General features: G+C 36.0%; 1 protein-coding gene across 10 annotated transcripts in view; it reads left to right on the top strand.

The window, feature by feature from the left end:
- Positions 1-14,579, top strand: part of GULP1 (GULP PTB domain containing engulfment adaptor 1) — a 250,258-nt gene that overhangs the window by 224,554 nt on the left and 11,125 nt on the right. For 8 of the 10 annotated variants that reach the window (XM_035007561.1, XM_035007562.1, XM_035007560.1 and 5 more), the window contains 4 exons: positions 1,341-1,457; positions 1,654-1,734; positions 2,139-2,231; positions 14,368-14,506. In XM_035007561.1, the coding sequence (XP_034863452.1) occupies positions 1,341-1,457; positions 1,654-1,734; positions 2,139-2,231; positions 14,368-14,506 (430 nt within the window). The remainder of the gene's footprint in view (positions 1-1,340; positions 1,458-1,653; positions 1,735-2,138; positions 2,232-14,367; positions 14,507-14,579) is intronic. The other 2 variants (XM_035007566.1, XM_035007563.1) reach the window with 1 other exon arrangement.

Genomic DNA, 14,579 nt, shown 5'->3' with positions numbered 1-14,579 from the left:
CCCCTTTTTTGTGAGACAGATAGTACTTATATATAATTTTAGGAATATATTTTGTATTTTTTAGTTAACTGGGTTAAACTAATTTTTTTATACTAAAAGCCTTTTTTAAACAAATAGTGAACTACAAAAATGACAATGTCTTAATTAAATCTGTGTTATTCATAAAAGAGACTCTTAACTAGATTGGTTGCTGGAGGGGAGGTAGGCGGGGGTTGAGCTAGATGGGTGATGGGGATTAAGGAGGGCACTTGTGATGAGCACTGGGTGTTGTATGTAAGTGATGAATCACTAAATTCCATTCCTGAAACCAATATTACACTCTATGTTAATTAACTAGAATTTAAATAAAAGCTTGAAACATTAAAAAAAATCTGTTATTAATAAAGCATATTTGCAATTTAGATTTTTCATAGCATATCACAAAGCTTTAGGATTTGCAGTAAATTAAAGCATGGCATTTTCAAGATTTAATATTACCACCAGTTTTTATGTCATCTGGAAATCTTATAATAAATATGACATATTTCTGATGGATTAAATCAATTAATGCCTTTACTAATCTTTTTAATAAAATGTTAATAAAATAAATTTTTATTTAGTGTTTACATTGTGCAAGACACTGATCCCAGTCAAGATATGAATGAGGAAGGAATGAACTGGTAGACTTAGGACATTTGTGGCATTGTTTTTGAGGCCAAATTCAGATAACATATATTTTGTTCAATAGGCACTGTGTTTTATAGTAATATGGTTTACTATCACTTACAATTGGGAGTTTTCATATAAAAATTCAGATTTCTGACCTCATCTCCCATATTTAAAATCTGACAACTCTGGGTTGGAATTGTTCATTTCCACAAGCCAACAATTAACTGGAACTGATTATTCCACTTTGAGAGGGCATAGCTCAAGTTTTCCACACCACCCAGTCAGCCTCATTCGAGTTACCTGCCCGGTTTAACCAGCCCTCCTCATTAGGAAGAGGAAATAAGTAGTAAAGCAACAAGAGAACTGCAGTTGTCAATGTGCTTTCATCTAATAGGCCCGAAATATTTGAGGAAAGAAGGAAAACAAACTAGGAAAAAATGCTATGATGAAATAGATGAGAAGGTGGATAGAACTCTTGCTTCCAACTTCAATAGCTACTCATTTAATTACCAAAGCTTTTGTTTTTTTAATTTTGTGCATGGATAGGCATTGAATTATTATGTTAGCATAGACAACTTGATTCATTGACCACATCTCTACCTGCAGCCATTTCCCCTTTGAAGTACCTCATGTGAATGTTTTTCTTGATTCAAAGAACAGTCTGACATATCAAATCTTTGGTTTTTACAAAGGCTGAAGAAATAACTTTAACAATTGGCCAAGCATTTGACCTGGCATACAGGAAATTTCTAGAATCTGGAGGAAAAGATGTTGAAACAAGGAAACAGATTGCAGGATTACAGAAAAGAGTGAGTAAACTAAACTTTTTGTTTCACATTTATGTGATGTAAGTACAGGGAAACTTGCATATCCTCAAACAAATTTAGAAGGCCTGCCATTAAATTTCCCCCACACTGATTGGAACTGCTTTCACTGTGTTCCTATAATTTTTCATTCCTGATCCCCTGCACAGTTTTTAACCATTTTATATTGAATTCCCACAAGAACTTAGTGTTCTCATGTGACTTTGCTTCACTTCCTGATGCTTCTCATGGGGATCAGAGCAGCAGAAGCAGCAGATGCTGGGTAAGTGGTTTCCCATGCAGATCAGATTCCTTTGTAATTAAATTATACCCTTTCTCCACTGTCTTCAAAGTCATCATAAGCAAGTTTCACTGTCTTGCGGTTATACTCCAAGATTATGGGTAACAGACTGCACAGTGCAACCAGAAAACACAGAGATGAGGTATTAGAAACATGGAATTTGCACATGTGTAAAAACATATTTTAAATCTAATAAAAAGTCTTTCCAATGATCTAGAATTTCCTGATAATCCCCAACCTTTATCAAATAATTTTCTCCCCTGTGCACAAGAGTACATTAAAATTTTAAATAATATAAAATCCTATTCATTAATGTAGCCAATATGATGGCCAATATTTTCCAAGAATAAATTTCTGAAGGTTATTCAATAATCATTGCTTTTTAGATTCAAGACTTAGAAACCGAAAATATGGAACTTAAAAACAAAGTACAAGATTTGGAAAGCCAGTTAAGAATAACCCAAGTATCAACATCTCCAGTAAGTATATAGACTGTGTGCATGTTTTCCTTAAAAACAAGACTTCCTGGTGATAGAGCATCTCTGGATCATCAGCTCTGTGATGTTTATAATACTCTGGGATCAGTAATTTAAAACATGGGTAGAGGAGAAAGATGCTAATTAAAAAATTAAAATTACATAGGTAGCACAGACAAGAGTTGTTTTTCCATGTTGCTCTTTTCCCTCGTGTTTTGCAGAATAAACCATGCCTCAGTATGTTCTTTTTCTCTTTGTGACATATTCTTTCTTTCACTCTTACTGATTACTATTTACTGAGGTTAGATTTAATGACCTAAGCCAATCCACCCCTGGACTACTGACCTTCATTATAGAAAATGGACTGTTAACAAGACTGACTTTGGTTTCTTACATTACATAGCAAGGGTTTCCACTGGGAGTGACACAATTGAATTTCAGACACTGAAATGAGTGGTAGTTTCTGCAGACAACTCTCAGATATTTAGAGTTAAATTATTTACTTTTGGTTTATCATAGATTTGAAATCCTTTTCCCAATACCATATATGATGCCATTCTTTCATGATTTTGGCTAAGGGAATCTTTTGGAGGAGGAAGATGGAATTTAAGACAATATTTTTTCTGGCAAAATATATTTAGAAAACTTTTTTTCTTCTTAAATCATCTGTGCTACTGATATTCTCCAGTAAAGTATATATTTTATTTTCATTTTAAAAATATTTAATAAAACTGAAACATGATTATGGCATTTGCAAACTTTTAAAAAGAAGTTTTGTTTCTAATTTTTATTTACAAGTCCATGTTGGTTCAATCTCTAGGCTAACACAATGAAAATTATATATATATAGAGAGAGAGAGAGATGGATAGATGGATAGATAGATGATAGGTAGATAGATTAGATAGATAGATAGATAGATAGATAGATAGATAGATAGATAGATAGATAGATATAGATAGATTGCTTGCTATACAATGTAAGAAACCAAAGTCAGTCTTGTTAACAGTCCAATATCTATAATGAAGGTCAGTACTCCAAGGGTGAATTGGCTTAGGTCATATATATATATATGTATGTATATGGCTATCTAGTTCTAGAATATTTCAGCAGTTCATAACCATAAATAATGCTCCTATAAGAAATTGCATTTAGGGTTTCAAATTTTTTTTTTTTTTAAGATTTTATTTATTTATTTGAGAGAGAGAGAGAGCACAAGAGGGGGGAGCGGGAGAGGGAGAAGCAGACACCCTGCTAAGCAGGGAGCCCAATGTGGGACTCGATCCCAGGACTCCAGGATCATGACCTGAGCCGAAGGCAGTCGCTTAACCAACTGAGCCACCCAGGCGCCCTAGGATTTCAAATTTGTTGTGCCCTGGAAATGGGTCAAAAAACTTTATTTTAAACTCACAGTTTCCCATCTTTCTCACTGAAGCAGGTTGGCATTTCCATTGCTTGGCAAATAGTGTATGATATTGGGGCTGTTATGGCCAAGAGAGGTTGTGAGTGAGGTTCGTATGTTCCCATGTACCTTTGTTATGGATAGTGAGGCTGGCTTTATTAAAATATCCTTCCTGTTTTGTTTTTTGTTTTTTGTTTTTTTCTCTTCACTACCATCACTGTTCGCTTCTCATCAAGATCATGATATTTATTTTTCTTTCCTCCCTAGTCCCAAAGAACAGGGCATCAGCTCAAACTCCTTTTTTTTTTTTTTTTAAGATTTTATTTATTTATTTGTCAGAGAGAGCACAAGCAGGGGAAGCGACAGGCAAAAGAAGCAGGCTCCCCGCGGAGCAAGGAGCCCAATGCGGGACTCCATCCCAGGACCCTGGGATCATGACCTGAGCCAAAGGCAGACCCTTAACCAACTGAGCCACCCAGGCATCCCTCAAACTCATCTTTAAACTTTGGTCCCAAAATGAAGTAACACCCTTCTTGGTCTTTTTGAAAGTCTTACTATAAGCCATCCTGTGAAACAAACTAGGAGTATAAACATAAATGAAGGGAAGTTACATTTTCAAGCAGTCTTTTTTTTTTTTAGATTTTATTTATTTATTTGAGAGAGAGAATGAGATAGAGAGAGAGAGCATGAGAGGCGGGAGGGTCAGAGGGAGAAGCAGACTCCCTGCTGAGCAGGGAGCTGGATGCGGAACTTGATCCTGGGACTCCAGGATCATGACCTGAGCCGAAGGCAGTCGCTTAACCAACTGAGTCACCCACGCGCCCCTCAAGCAGTCTTAATAAAGTGTTGTTTCTGTAATTCCTTGTATGTAAATAACAGCTTTACTTTAGTAAAGACCCATTACCATTTTGGATGTAAACCCAAAGCTCTGTCTCTAGATGAAGAACTAAGATATCGTGTTGAGGGGCAAGGTAGATTTGGGAGGAGCAAGAAGTTCTGGGGCATGTTGATGAATGATGAAACAGCCCTCCCCTCTTTTATCTCCTGAAAGCAGGCATTGCCCTGGACTGGCACTGGGGTAACTAAGAAGAAGGTGGGTCAGGTTGGGGGTTATGCATGTGCATTGGTGATCTGGAATGGTCACCAAGTCAGCTTCAGAAATGGCAAGGATCAGGAGGAATGAAGAGATGACACTTGCCTTAGTTCCAGTGAGCATGACAGTTGGCATGTAAATGAAGCACAGGCAGTCTGTATGTTCATTATTCAGCAGGTCTCACTGGTAGAGTCTGTTATATAAAAAACAATAAAATTATTCAAATAGGCCGTATTAAAAAGGATTAGCTCTCCAGAAGTTGTCATTTAATAATTATTATAAGCATTGTGTTCATCTCAGTACTGAATGTGTCTCAATAGAATGCTTCAGAGATTATAACTAAAAGGCTTAATTAAAAAAAGAGAAATCATTTTCTTTAAACCACTTTTTTGAACCTAATACATATGTGTAGAAAATTTATTGCTTCATTGATCATTATGCAAATAACTCAGATTATAACTTTGCAATTATATTCTTTTGTCATAGTAATATCTTAGTATTATTATTATTTTTTAAGATTTTATTTATTTATTTGACAGAGACAGAGATAGCGAGAGCAGGAACACAAGCAGCAGGAGGGGGAGAGGGAGAAGCAGGCTTCCTGCCGAACAAGGAGCCCGATGTGGGACTCGATCCCAGGACCCTGGGATCATGACCTGAGCTGAAGGCAGATGCTTAACGACTGAGCCACCCAGGCGCCCTCTTAGTATTATTTCTTTATTTTAACTTCAAAAATTACTTGTCTTATAATTTTTCAGTTTCTAAAGGCTTATATGATTTTTGAAATTGCTCATATACTGGAGGATGTACATCTTCTTTAAGATAAAAAATAGAAATTATTTTATTTTTAAGGAAGGAGACTCAACATTTTTAAGTTGCTAAAAGATATCTGATGTTTTAAAAAGTTTTTGAAGAGATCATGAACAAATACTTTTGCCTTTCATTTTCGATTTTAGTTATGTAGCTGTGGAATAAATTAATATAACACTAAGTGCTATATTTATTTCACATTTCTTAAAATTATCTCCCAATTTTCTGATATTAAAAATGAACTGAATCAAATTATCTACAGTTATTTAGTATGAAATATTGCCATGCTTATAAATATCCACTCTGTTGAAGATTTTTTAATGATTCAAACTATTAAAATTGAATTTTGAAAACAAAGAAAATTGTAAATAATTAAAATATAAATTTAAAGTATAGGTAACTTGTTTAATAGCTTGCAGTGGGTCTATAGTAAAGCAAATTTCTGTTAAGTTAGAACTTTCTTATGAAATTTGACCACCAGTTTAATAGGACAGAACCAGGACACAAAGTGCCACACAAAGTGCCTCACAGAGTGCCACCATGTGTAGCAAAGTTAATGCACAGTAAATGCCTGTTGGGCTTGTAATTCTGCAAGTGAGACTCCATAGCTTTTCTTTCTTTGTTCGTCCTTTGCTCTCAGAGGACTGAAGGATAGAATGCTCCAAAATTGCTAAAGTTCTCAGAGGTTTGTTTAAGGGATTAGAGGCAACAATTAATGCATGAATTGAAGAAGTGCTGAAGTGAATTATGAATCCCATTATGCACATCAGAATTGCAATATAGGTGGATTTGGTATGAAAAATTAATTCGGCATCAGGTTCTCCCCAAGCTTTCAGTGTGTTATGGTGAGAGGAAGCCCCAAGACAGATGACTCGTCTCCAATGACCAGCCCAAGATGCGTCTTGATCCTTTTGGGAACCAAATTTTCTGAAGACACACAGAAGTAACTCTTCTGCCATATAAAACAGTCTAATTCAGAAATGGTTCTCTGTAAATGATTTAACACTATAATTTGGTTCATAAAAATAGGCATATAAAACAACAGTTTCCTGAAATATCAGGATTTGCTAGTGGAACACAATATAATCCACATCAAGCAAGTGTTAGTCAAAGTAAAAGAAAAGATTTATCTCCGATCCTAGCTTTCAAGTAGTCTCTTTGGAAAGAGGGAGAGAAGAGAACAAAAGTAGGAATGGAATTATGGAGGGATTGTGAAATTAAAAGTAATGTAGAAAATGAAAATAATTCAAATTGCTGGTTTGGATGCTGTTCTTATCAGTTGTGTGATGAAATAGCAGATAAAGTCAAATATGGGAAGCATCAGAAAAATAAGAAACATTTTTGATTAGCTAATTTAAAAATCGCAAGCTATTTTTACTAGCAAGAGGTCCAAAGTTATAGTTGAATTTCTGTAACACAGAACAATGGTTCAGAGAAATCAGATCTCCTCATAAGAAATTTCAACTTTTGAGATGCTGATCTTTTATTCTATATTAAGTCATAAATGAAAAATGTGAGGCCCTGTTGAGTAGAATATTCTGGACTGAGAACCTTTGATACTTTAAGGACTCACCATGTGGGTGAGAACATAGATCCATTTCTCTGCACTCCCCAAAGGCACCCTATGGAAAGTTTGCTATTTCTTAGATGGTGGCCGGCCATCCACGTATGTGTTATATACATCATTGTGAATTGGTCATTCTGATTTGTTTTGAGAATGCAAACTAAGTAATTTTGGTTCAAACTTTTAATGAAATTCTATAGCAATTCTAAAATGTCCTTTCAAGGTTTCACTGTGTAAAATGTAGTTTTGTTTTTATTTTTCCCAGTCCTACCAAGTCATCACTCCTTTTTTGAAAAGTATCTTAGTGACATGTCTTATGTATTACAGTGCATATCACTTTGATTTTTATTTTCTCACATTTTCCAACTCCACACATTAGATACAGTTGTGATCTGTTATGGTAGCTTGTGAAATATTTATTGAATATCAAATATGGTCATATGATATTCTAGGCTGTTGGGTTTTAGCAGTCTATGAATTTCAGCTGTTGTGGGGAACGGAGAGGGAGATGGGTAATCATCCCATAGGTAAATGAATAAATAAATTTAAAAATTCAGGTCTGATATATGCTATGAACCAAAATAACATACAGCAGAATAGGAGAGAATTGGTGGAAACTCTTAAAGACAGTGATCAGGGAAGCTCTTTCTGCAAAGGTAGCATTTGAATTGAGACCTACAGTTGGTCAATGCAAAGGGCTGGAAACAGTTGGTAAGACCTTTGTGCCTAGAGCATAGTGACCAAGAGCCAAAAAAAGTTGGAGATGACACTGGAGAGAGAGGGGCTAGATTTTATAGGGACATGTAGAGGGTTTTTTTGGTTATTTTTTTTTCTTTTTTAATTGCACTGAGAAGTTACTCGTAGGTTTTAAACAGGGGATTTGGGGATTTGGGGATCATCTGACTGATGTATGCCCCACGGTCTATAAAGAGGCCAAAATGAGGTCCCAAAAACTGTCTAGGAGACTATTTCAGTAGCTTAGGAAAGATAGAAGAGTAAATTGGTCTGGAATTCTGTCATTTCAGACGGTGCATATAACTTGATACATTTTTTTTAAAACATTGGGAGAGAGAGAGAGCAAGCACAAATGGGGGAGAGGCAGAGGGAGAGGAAGAAGCAGACGCCCGGCTGAGCACAGAGCTAGTTGTGGGGCTCCATCCCAAGCCCCTGAGATCATGGCCCAAGCCAAAGTCAGATGCTTAACTGACTGAGCCACCCAGGCGTCCCTAATGATACATTTTGGAAGTAGAGCTTGCAGGATTTACTGATGGATTGGTTGGGGCTGTAGAATAAATGAGGGGTCAGAATTGTCCCTTAGGGTTTTATCCTGAGCATCGGGTTGGTGATGCCATTTTTCAAAATAGACATGACTTGGTGAAGGTGCATGACAAAGATTTAATATTTCACTTTTGCTCATGTTAGTTCTGCCTACTGGACAGCCACCTATAGATGCTTATTAGGTGGCTGGATATGCAAATCTGGAATTGAAGGAGGAGGTCTGGGCTCATGATTATAGTACTTGAATGAAAAAAATTTGCTCTTTTTCTGTCACCATTTGGACTGTTGTTTATTGTTTTAGTTAATACACCCAGTATAAATTTGCCCAGTGTGAGGTTCTAGAGTAGTTTAGTTCTAGCTAAGGAAAACAAAATAGAGGCTTATTTTTTGCTCAGTATTAAAATTAAAAGACATGTCTAACTACAAACCAATGTATATGTTCAATATATATCCAAACCTGTTTTGACTAAAAACCAATTCCTCATATGCATGATGAGTGAAGGACCACACTTATTTTTAATTTTCTCATGGATAATTGACATACTATTTTTTAATTTATTCTTAACAAACAGAATGCTTACATGTCTCCTAAATACCACTCTGTTGTTCAATCATAGATTCCTTTTCTAAGGCAAATGAAATAGCCTTTGATAGCACCCATATTATATACCTCTGTATCACACTGAAATTGTGGAAATCTTTTCATTGGTTTAGAAATTGGGTCCTTATTTTATACAGTCCTTTAGATACCCTGAGAAATTTCCGTTACTTGACTGTGCTGTTTGCTTTTTGCTGTGTTCTAGTGGTTTGGCAATAGATTAGAGGTTGGGTTTCCACCATTTGGTACTAATTATCTAGGAACAATCTGATTTCCATTTATTACATTCACATGGCAGTGCTGCCTGTATTTATATCAGAAAAAAAAAGGGGGGGGTTTATTCTGCCCTCCTAGCCTCATGAATGCCCCCAGAAGATCGTTCCATTATAAGATGTGGGCATAGCAAGTTAAATCAGATTGTTCCTCTTGATTCTTGTATCTGGATGCTTACATTTTACTTTTCTGGCTATAGATGCTTTTAACCAAATCAGACTATTGCCAGGAAGTTAAATGAATAAAATTGTAGTCCTTAGAAGTACTGGACTTTCTATTGCTGAGTAAAATAAATGTCTCCCTTTCAATTAAACCAAGTGTTTGTTACTGGATAAAATTCTACCTTTACATAATCAACTGTGTGGCCGCTGATTAGACTTGATAGGGCAATTATAACCTAAAATGTGTATTTCATTGTGGGTAAACAAAAGTGCCTATTTATCTTCCTCTAGTGTTTTCTCGACTGTTACTGAAATCAAGATGGGCAAGAGCAGATTGTGAAAACTCTCAGTTACACAACAAGCCAAATGTGAATCTTTAAACAAAGGCATAAATTTTAAACATGACATTGATTCAAGAACATTTGTTGCCTACAAAAAATGATTACCGGTTCACGGCTTCATTTTCATAATTGTTACTTGCAAAAAAGACGATCCTGAAGAAGTAAACTCTGTCTAATGGGAAGAAAAATATATTCTGTTCCAATTTTGACCATGAGTACCTGATCAAATCATTTAATTTCGTGTTGCAGTTTTCCTCTTTGGATATGCAGACAATCCTATCCATTTAACTTGTGGCATTCTTGGAAGAACAAATAAGATAATAGGTCTTACAAGTAAGAGACCAATATAACCAAACTGTGAATCTAGAAATCTGAAAAAATGCATTCATGATGCTATAAATTCTAAACTGGAAGTTATTACTTTTAAAACTTACTGGTTAAAAAGTGATGTCGTAAATGTAACGTGATAGTGAGCTTTGAGAATGTGAATCAGCATGGCAGCATAGAAAGATTTGCCAGAATGTTTTGCATCACCATTGTATTTCTTCATCTAGTTTTATTTGTAATCTACCAGTTTTTCAACTGGAAAAAGTTAGACATCATATTTCAAATATAAATTTAAATAATTTAAGTAATTTACTTTGTAAATTTAATTCTAAGTAGAGTTTTTTAAATAATTATGATAAATCATATTTTAATCTTAAAGTTGTGTGTTTTACATTTTAAAAGGGTATTTGGATATTTATATTACCAAAACAATTAACAGCATAAAATAAAATTGGTATCATTCTAATATTTCTGTAGATATTACCAAAGAACTGTTTAATGCAATTTGTTTATTGTTGTTTGAGTGTATTTGACATTTACTGAGAATTCAAACCCTTTTATAACACTTCATCATTGCTGTCATAATTAGAAAAGACTAAGGCTGAAATACTCACCATGGCCTGAATGTCCCAAGCCACTACTTCCTCAAAGAGCAAGCTACAAAACCATGACAATGAATCTCAAATATGGGCATTCGTTGTTTTTTTTTCCTGTTTTTTTTTTTTTTTTTAAGAGAGAGAGAGAGAGGAGGGGCAGAGGGAGAGAGAGAATCCCAAGTAGGCTCCAGGCCCCGCATGGAGCCTGGTGCAGGGCTCGATCTCACAACCCTGAGATCATGACCTGAGCTGAAATTAAGAGTCGGATGCTTAACAAGTAAGACACCCAGGTGCCCCTGGGCACTCATTATTAATAGGCCTTAAGAACCTAACAATGTCTGCGTAATTAACATGTAATGGTTGAACATAGAACTCCTTGTTCCCTTAGAACGGGATCACGTCTTGTGCACCTTCATAAAGACCAGAGCACTTGGAATTATGAGCATAAAGGACTAAACCATGGTGCCATGAATGTAGGAGAGTCCAGAAATTTTGGTTTTTAGCCATCTGTCAAAATACTGACAGAAGACACAAAAATACCAAGCTCTTCTATGTATTTAATTTCCTAAAAAATAAATACCCTCAACCAGTTAAAAATGGCAGCTTAAAAAATGACTAGCTCCTGACCACCTAAATTTAGAAACACCACTCAAAATATTTAACAGATGTAATAATTAATTCCTTGACTTGAATCATTTCTTTTTTAAAAAATTATTTTATTGTTATGTTAATCACCATACATTACATCATTAGTTTTTGATGTAGTGTTCCATGATTCATTGACCTGAATCATTTCTAAGTTAGGAATCACAAACTCAGACATCAGCAGAGCCCAGGCTGTGACATAAATATGTAATGGATGTGTGGTGGTGGTGATGAATTGGAGAGCATATACCCAACTTAAAAGGCACAACAGTTACTACCAGTTATTTTCATGCAAGTCTGTGGGCCCACTTTCTAGATTTCGTAATTTCTCAAGAAAAGCTCCAGATTTTAATGTGCAGTCTCTTAACATTACCTGCAAGCAATTGATTTCAATATATCAAAAGATCTGTGTGACCCGAGCAACAAATGCCAGTTGACCAAATCTACATTACTGATGACCCAAAGGAAACCTGGGGTGGTTAGTGTTAAGAGTCTTTAACTTTGGATACTGCAACTATTTATAGATATCCAAGCCTTGCCATTTTGGAAGTGAAAATACCTCTTAAGTGGAGTACTTAAAAATTTGATTATTTTCATATTACATACATTCTTCATCTGTATAAGTATACATTCTCAGAGTAAGTAGAAGGCATAGTATTAGCACTATCATAAAATACTAGAGCACTTATAAGTTAGCTTATTTTAGCCCTCAGTTTGTTTTGAGGCATCTGGTTAAGATTTTTGGGCTAATATAAGCCATATAATAATATAGAGTACTTTCATTTATGTTATAAACCAGATGATACCAAGGACAACTTCCACATAAAATCATGTTTCACTCACTATAAACATTCTTATCAATTTATAGTTTAAGTTTAAAAGTTGCTCTAGTATAAATTAGGCAATAAATATACATTGACATTTTATTATATGTCTAGTATTTTGATGTGTTATATAGCTTTTAGAAAATACTTCTTTTAGGGCGCCTGGGTGGCTCAGTTGGTTAAGCGACTGCCTTCGGCTCAGGTCATGATCCTGGAGTCCCGGGATCGAGTCCCGCATCGGGCTCCCTGCTCGGCAGGGAGTCTGCTTCTCCCTCTGACCCTCCTCCCTCTCGTACTCTCTGTCTCTCATTCTCTCTCTCTCAAAATAAATAAATAAAATCTTAAAAAAAGAAAATACTTCTTTTAGATAAAGTTTAGAAAAATTTTGTGCACAAGGAACTTACAGTTCTCACTTAAAATTAAGTAGAAGGTGGCCACCAATCACAAAATTGTACAGTAAACTGCATAGACTATAAAATAGAATTTAAAATCATGTGTATACAGGCATGCATGTCTACATATCTGCAGATAGATCACTATGGAGAGCAATAGGGGAAACAGTAATTATATAACTGTATATACATGTTAATAGAGTGGTAAATTATATAACTCAGACCATCAGGGATTTTGCTTCCACACTGAACCCTTCCCTCAACTTAAATCTCTCACTTCACCCTGCCTTATTTTCCCCTCAGCTTTGAGAAATGTGCAAAGAGGTGACTCAGCTTAAAAACTTCCTTCAAATGTGTGGGTTCTCCTAACTATCATTTTGGTTATTACCTTTCACTGTGAGGTTATCAAAAGCCAATTTGTGTTGGCTGCCTCAAAATCCTGTTAGTGCTTAAAAATCCCTGAAGTGTGACCTGTAGTTGAGAAGTCCCGCGCCAGGGCCAATCCTGTCAGGCTCTATCATGGGCAATTGCAAAAGCTTCACCTGCCAAGCCCCCCGGGGGGAAACTGCCCTCCCCGCACCAGGTACAGTGCACAGTATGGAGGAGTTGCAGTCAAGGACTCAGCCCCTCAACCCCTAGGCCAGCTGTGCTCTTCCGCATAGCATATCTGCATTCCTAGCCCTGGTGCCTATATTCGGAGGCCTTCTTTCTGGAGGCCCTTAACCATGGCCTTTTTTAAAATGCCTCTGTCAAGGCCATCTTAGGAGGGCCTTGAAGACTCCTTTCTCCATTCTGATTCAGTATTCAGTACTTTTCTACTCCTAGCCCTTTCTCCTTTCCCTCCCCCTGGCTTACTATTCCTCACCAAAATGGGAATTCTCTTTCTTTTCTAGATTGTGTGTGCCTGTATGTGTGTTTTTTTTCCCCCTGAATGACAAAGTGATGATTGTTTCATTCTTTTTTTTTTTAATAAAGATTTTTATTTATTTATTTGACAGAGAGACAGCGAGAACAGGAACACAAGCAGGGGGAGTGGGAGAGGGAGAAGCAGGCTTCCTGCTGAGCAGGGAGCCCGATGCGGGGCTCGATCCCAGGACCCTGGGATCATGACCTGAGCCGAAGGCAGACGCTTAACGACTGAGCCACCCAGGCGCCCCCGATAGTTTCATTCTTACGTTACATCTTGACCCACACTGACCCAGATAATTTAATGATTTTGGTAGTATATTTAGTGATTATTAATTTATTTTGCAAGGTAGCTATTATCATAGAAAACTTAATGAACTCTTACCCAGGAATAAAAGGCACTGCAGTGAGTATAATAGTTGACTGTCATTGTAGTTATAAATACAAATTAACTTATACTCTTCGAAATTTTTTTAAGTTGCTATCAATTGCACTTGAATGGTCATATTTAAGAAGGTGCATTACTTATGTTCAGTTATTTCTGTTTCCAACTTACGGAAAATATAATAGTGAAATCATGTTTTTATACAGTTTCTAATATTTTCAGTTCTCTGATACAAATGGCAATTGTTTCTAGATATACAAAAATATCTAATATCTTTTATATCTATCTAGAATAGTATTGTCACCATTTTTGCCATCATCTTTAAGGCCATTGTTGCAGAGATTTTCTGTTGCTTTCTTTCCGATGAATATTTGGTACCTGGTTAAATCATATGGAATTGCCAACATTTGATCTAGAAAACGGCAAGTTCATATGATTCAACTGAATTTGTTGTTGTTTATCTATGTTCTCTATGCATATGAAATATTTAGCATTATAATGTGTCTACCTGAAATACTGCCTTAATTCACATTATTTTCATTGCAGGCGGGCAGTGTGACACCTAGGTCACCCTCCACTGACATCTTTGATATGATACCATTTTCTCCAATATCACACCCAGCTTCGATGCCTGCTCACAACGGCACACAGCCACCTCCAATACCTAGCAGATCTACTGAGATTAGTAAGCCTTCTAAACCAACATTCTTTGCTATATTTGTGTAGATTTTAAATGTTTAATTGACACTTTATGGAAA

The sequence above is a fragment of the Mirounga leonina genome, unplaced genomic scaffold, assembly GCF_011800145.1.
Source record: "Mirounga leonina isolate KUSES-001 unplaced genomic scaffold, KU_Mleo_1.0 Mir_151, whole genome shotgun sequence".
NCBI lineage: Eukaryota > Metazoa > Chordata > Mammalia > Carnivora > Phocidae > Mirounga > Mirounga leonina.
Note: the sequence above shows the minus strand (reverse complement) of the source record. Positions and strands in the feature narration are given on the sequence as shown.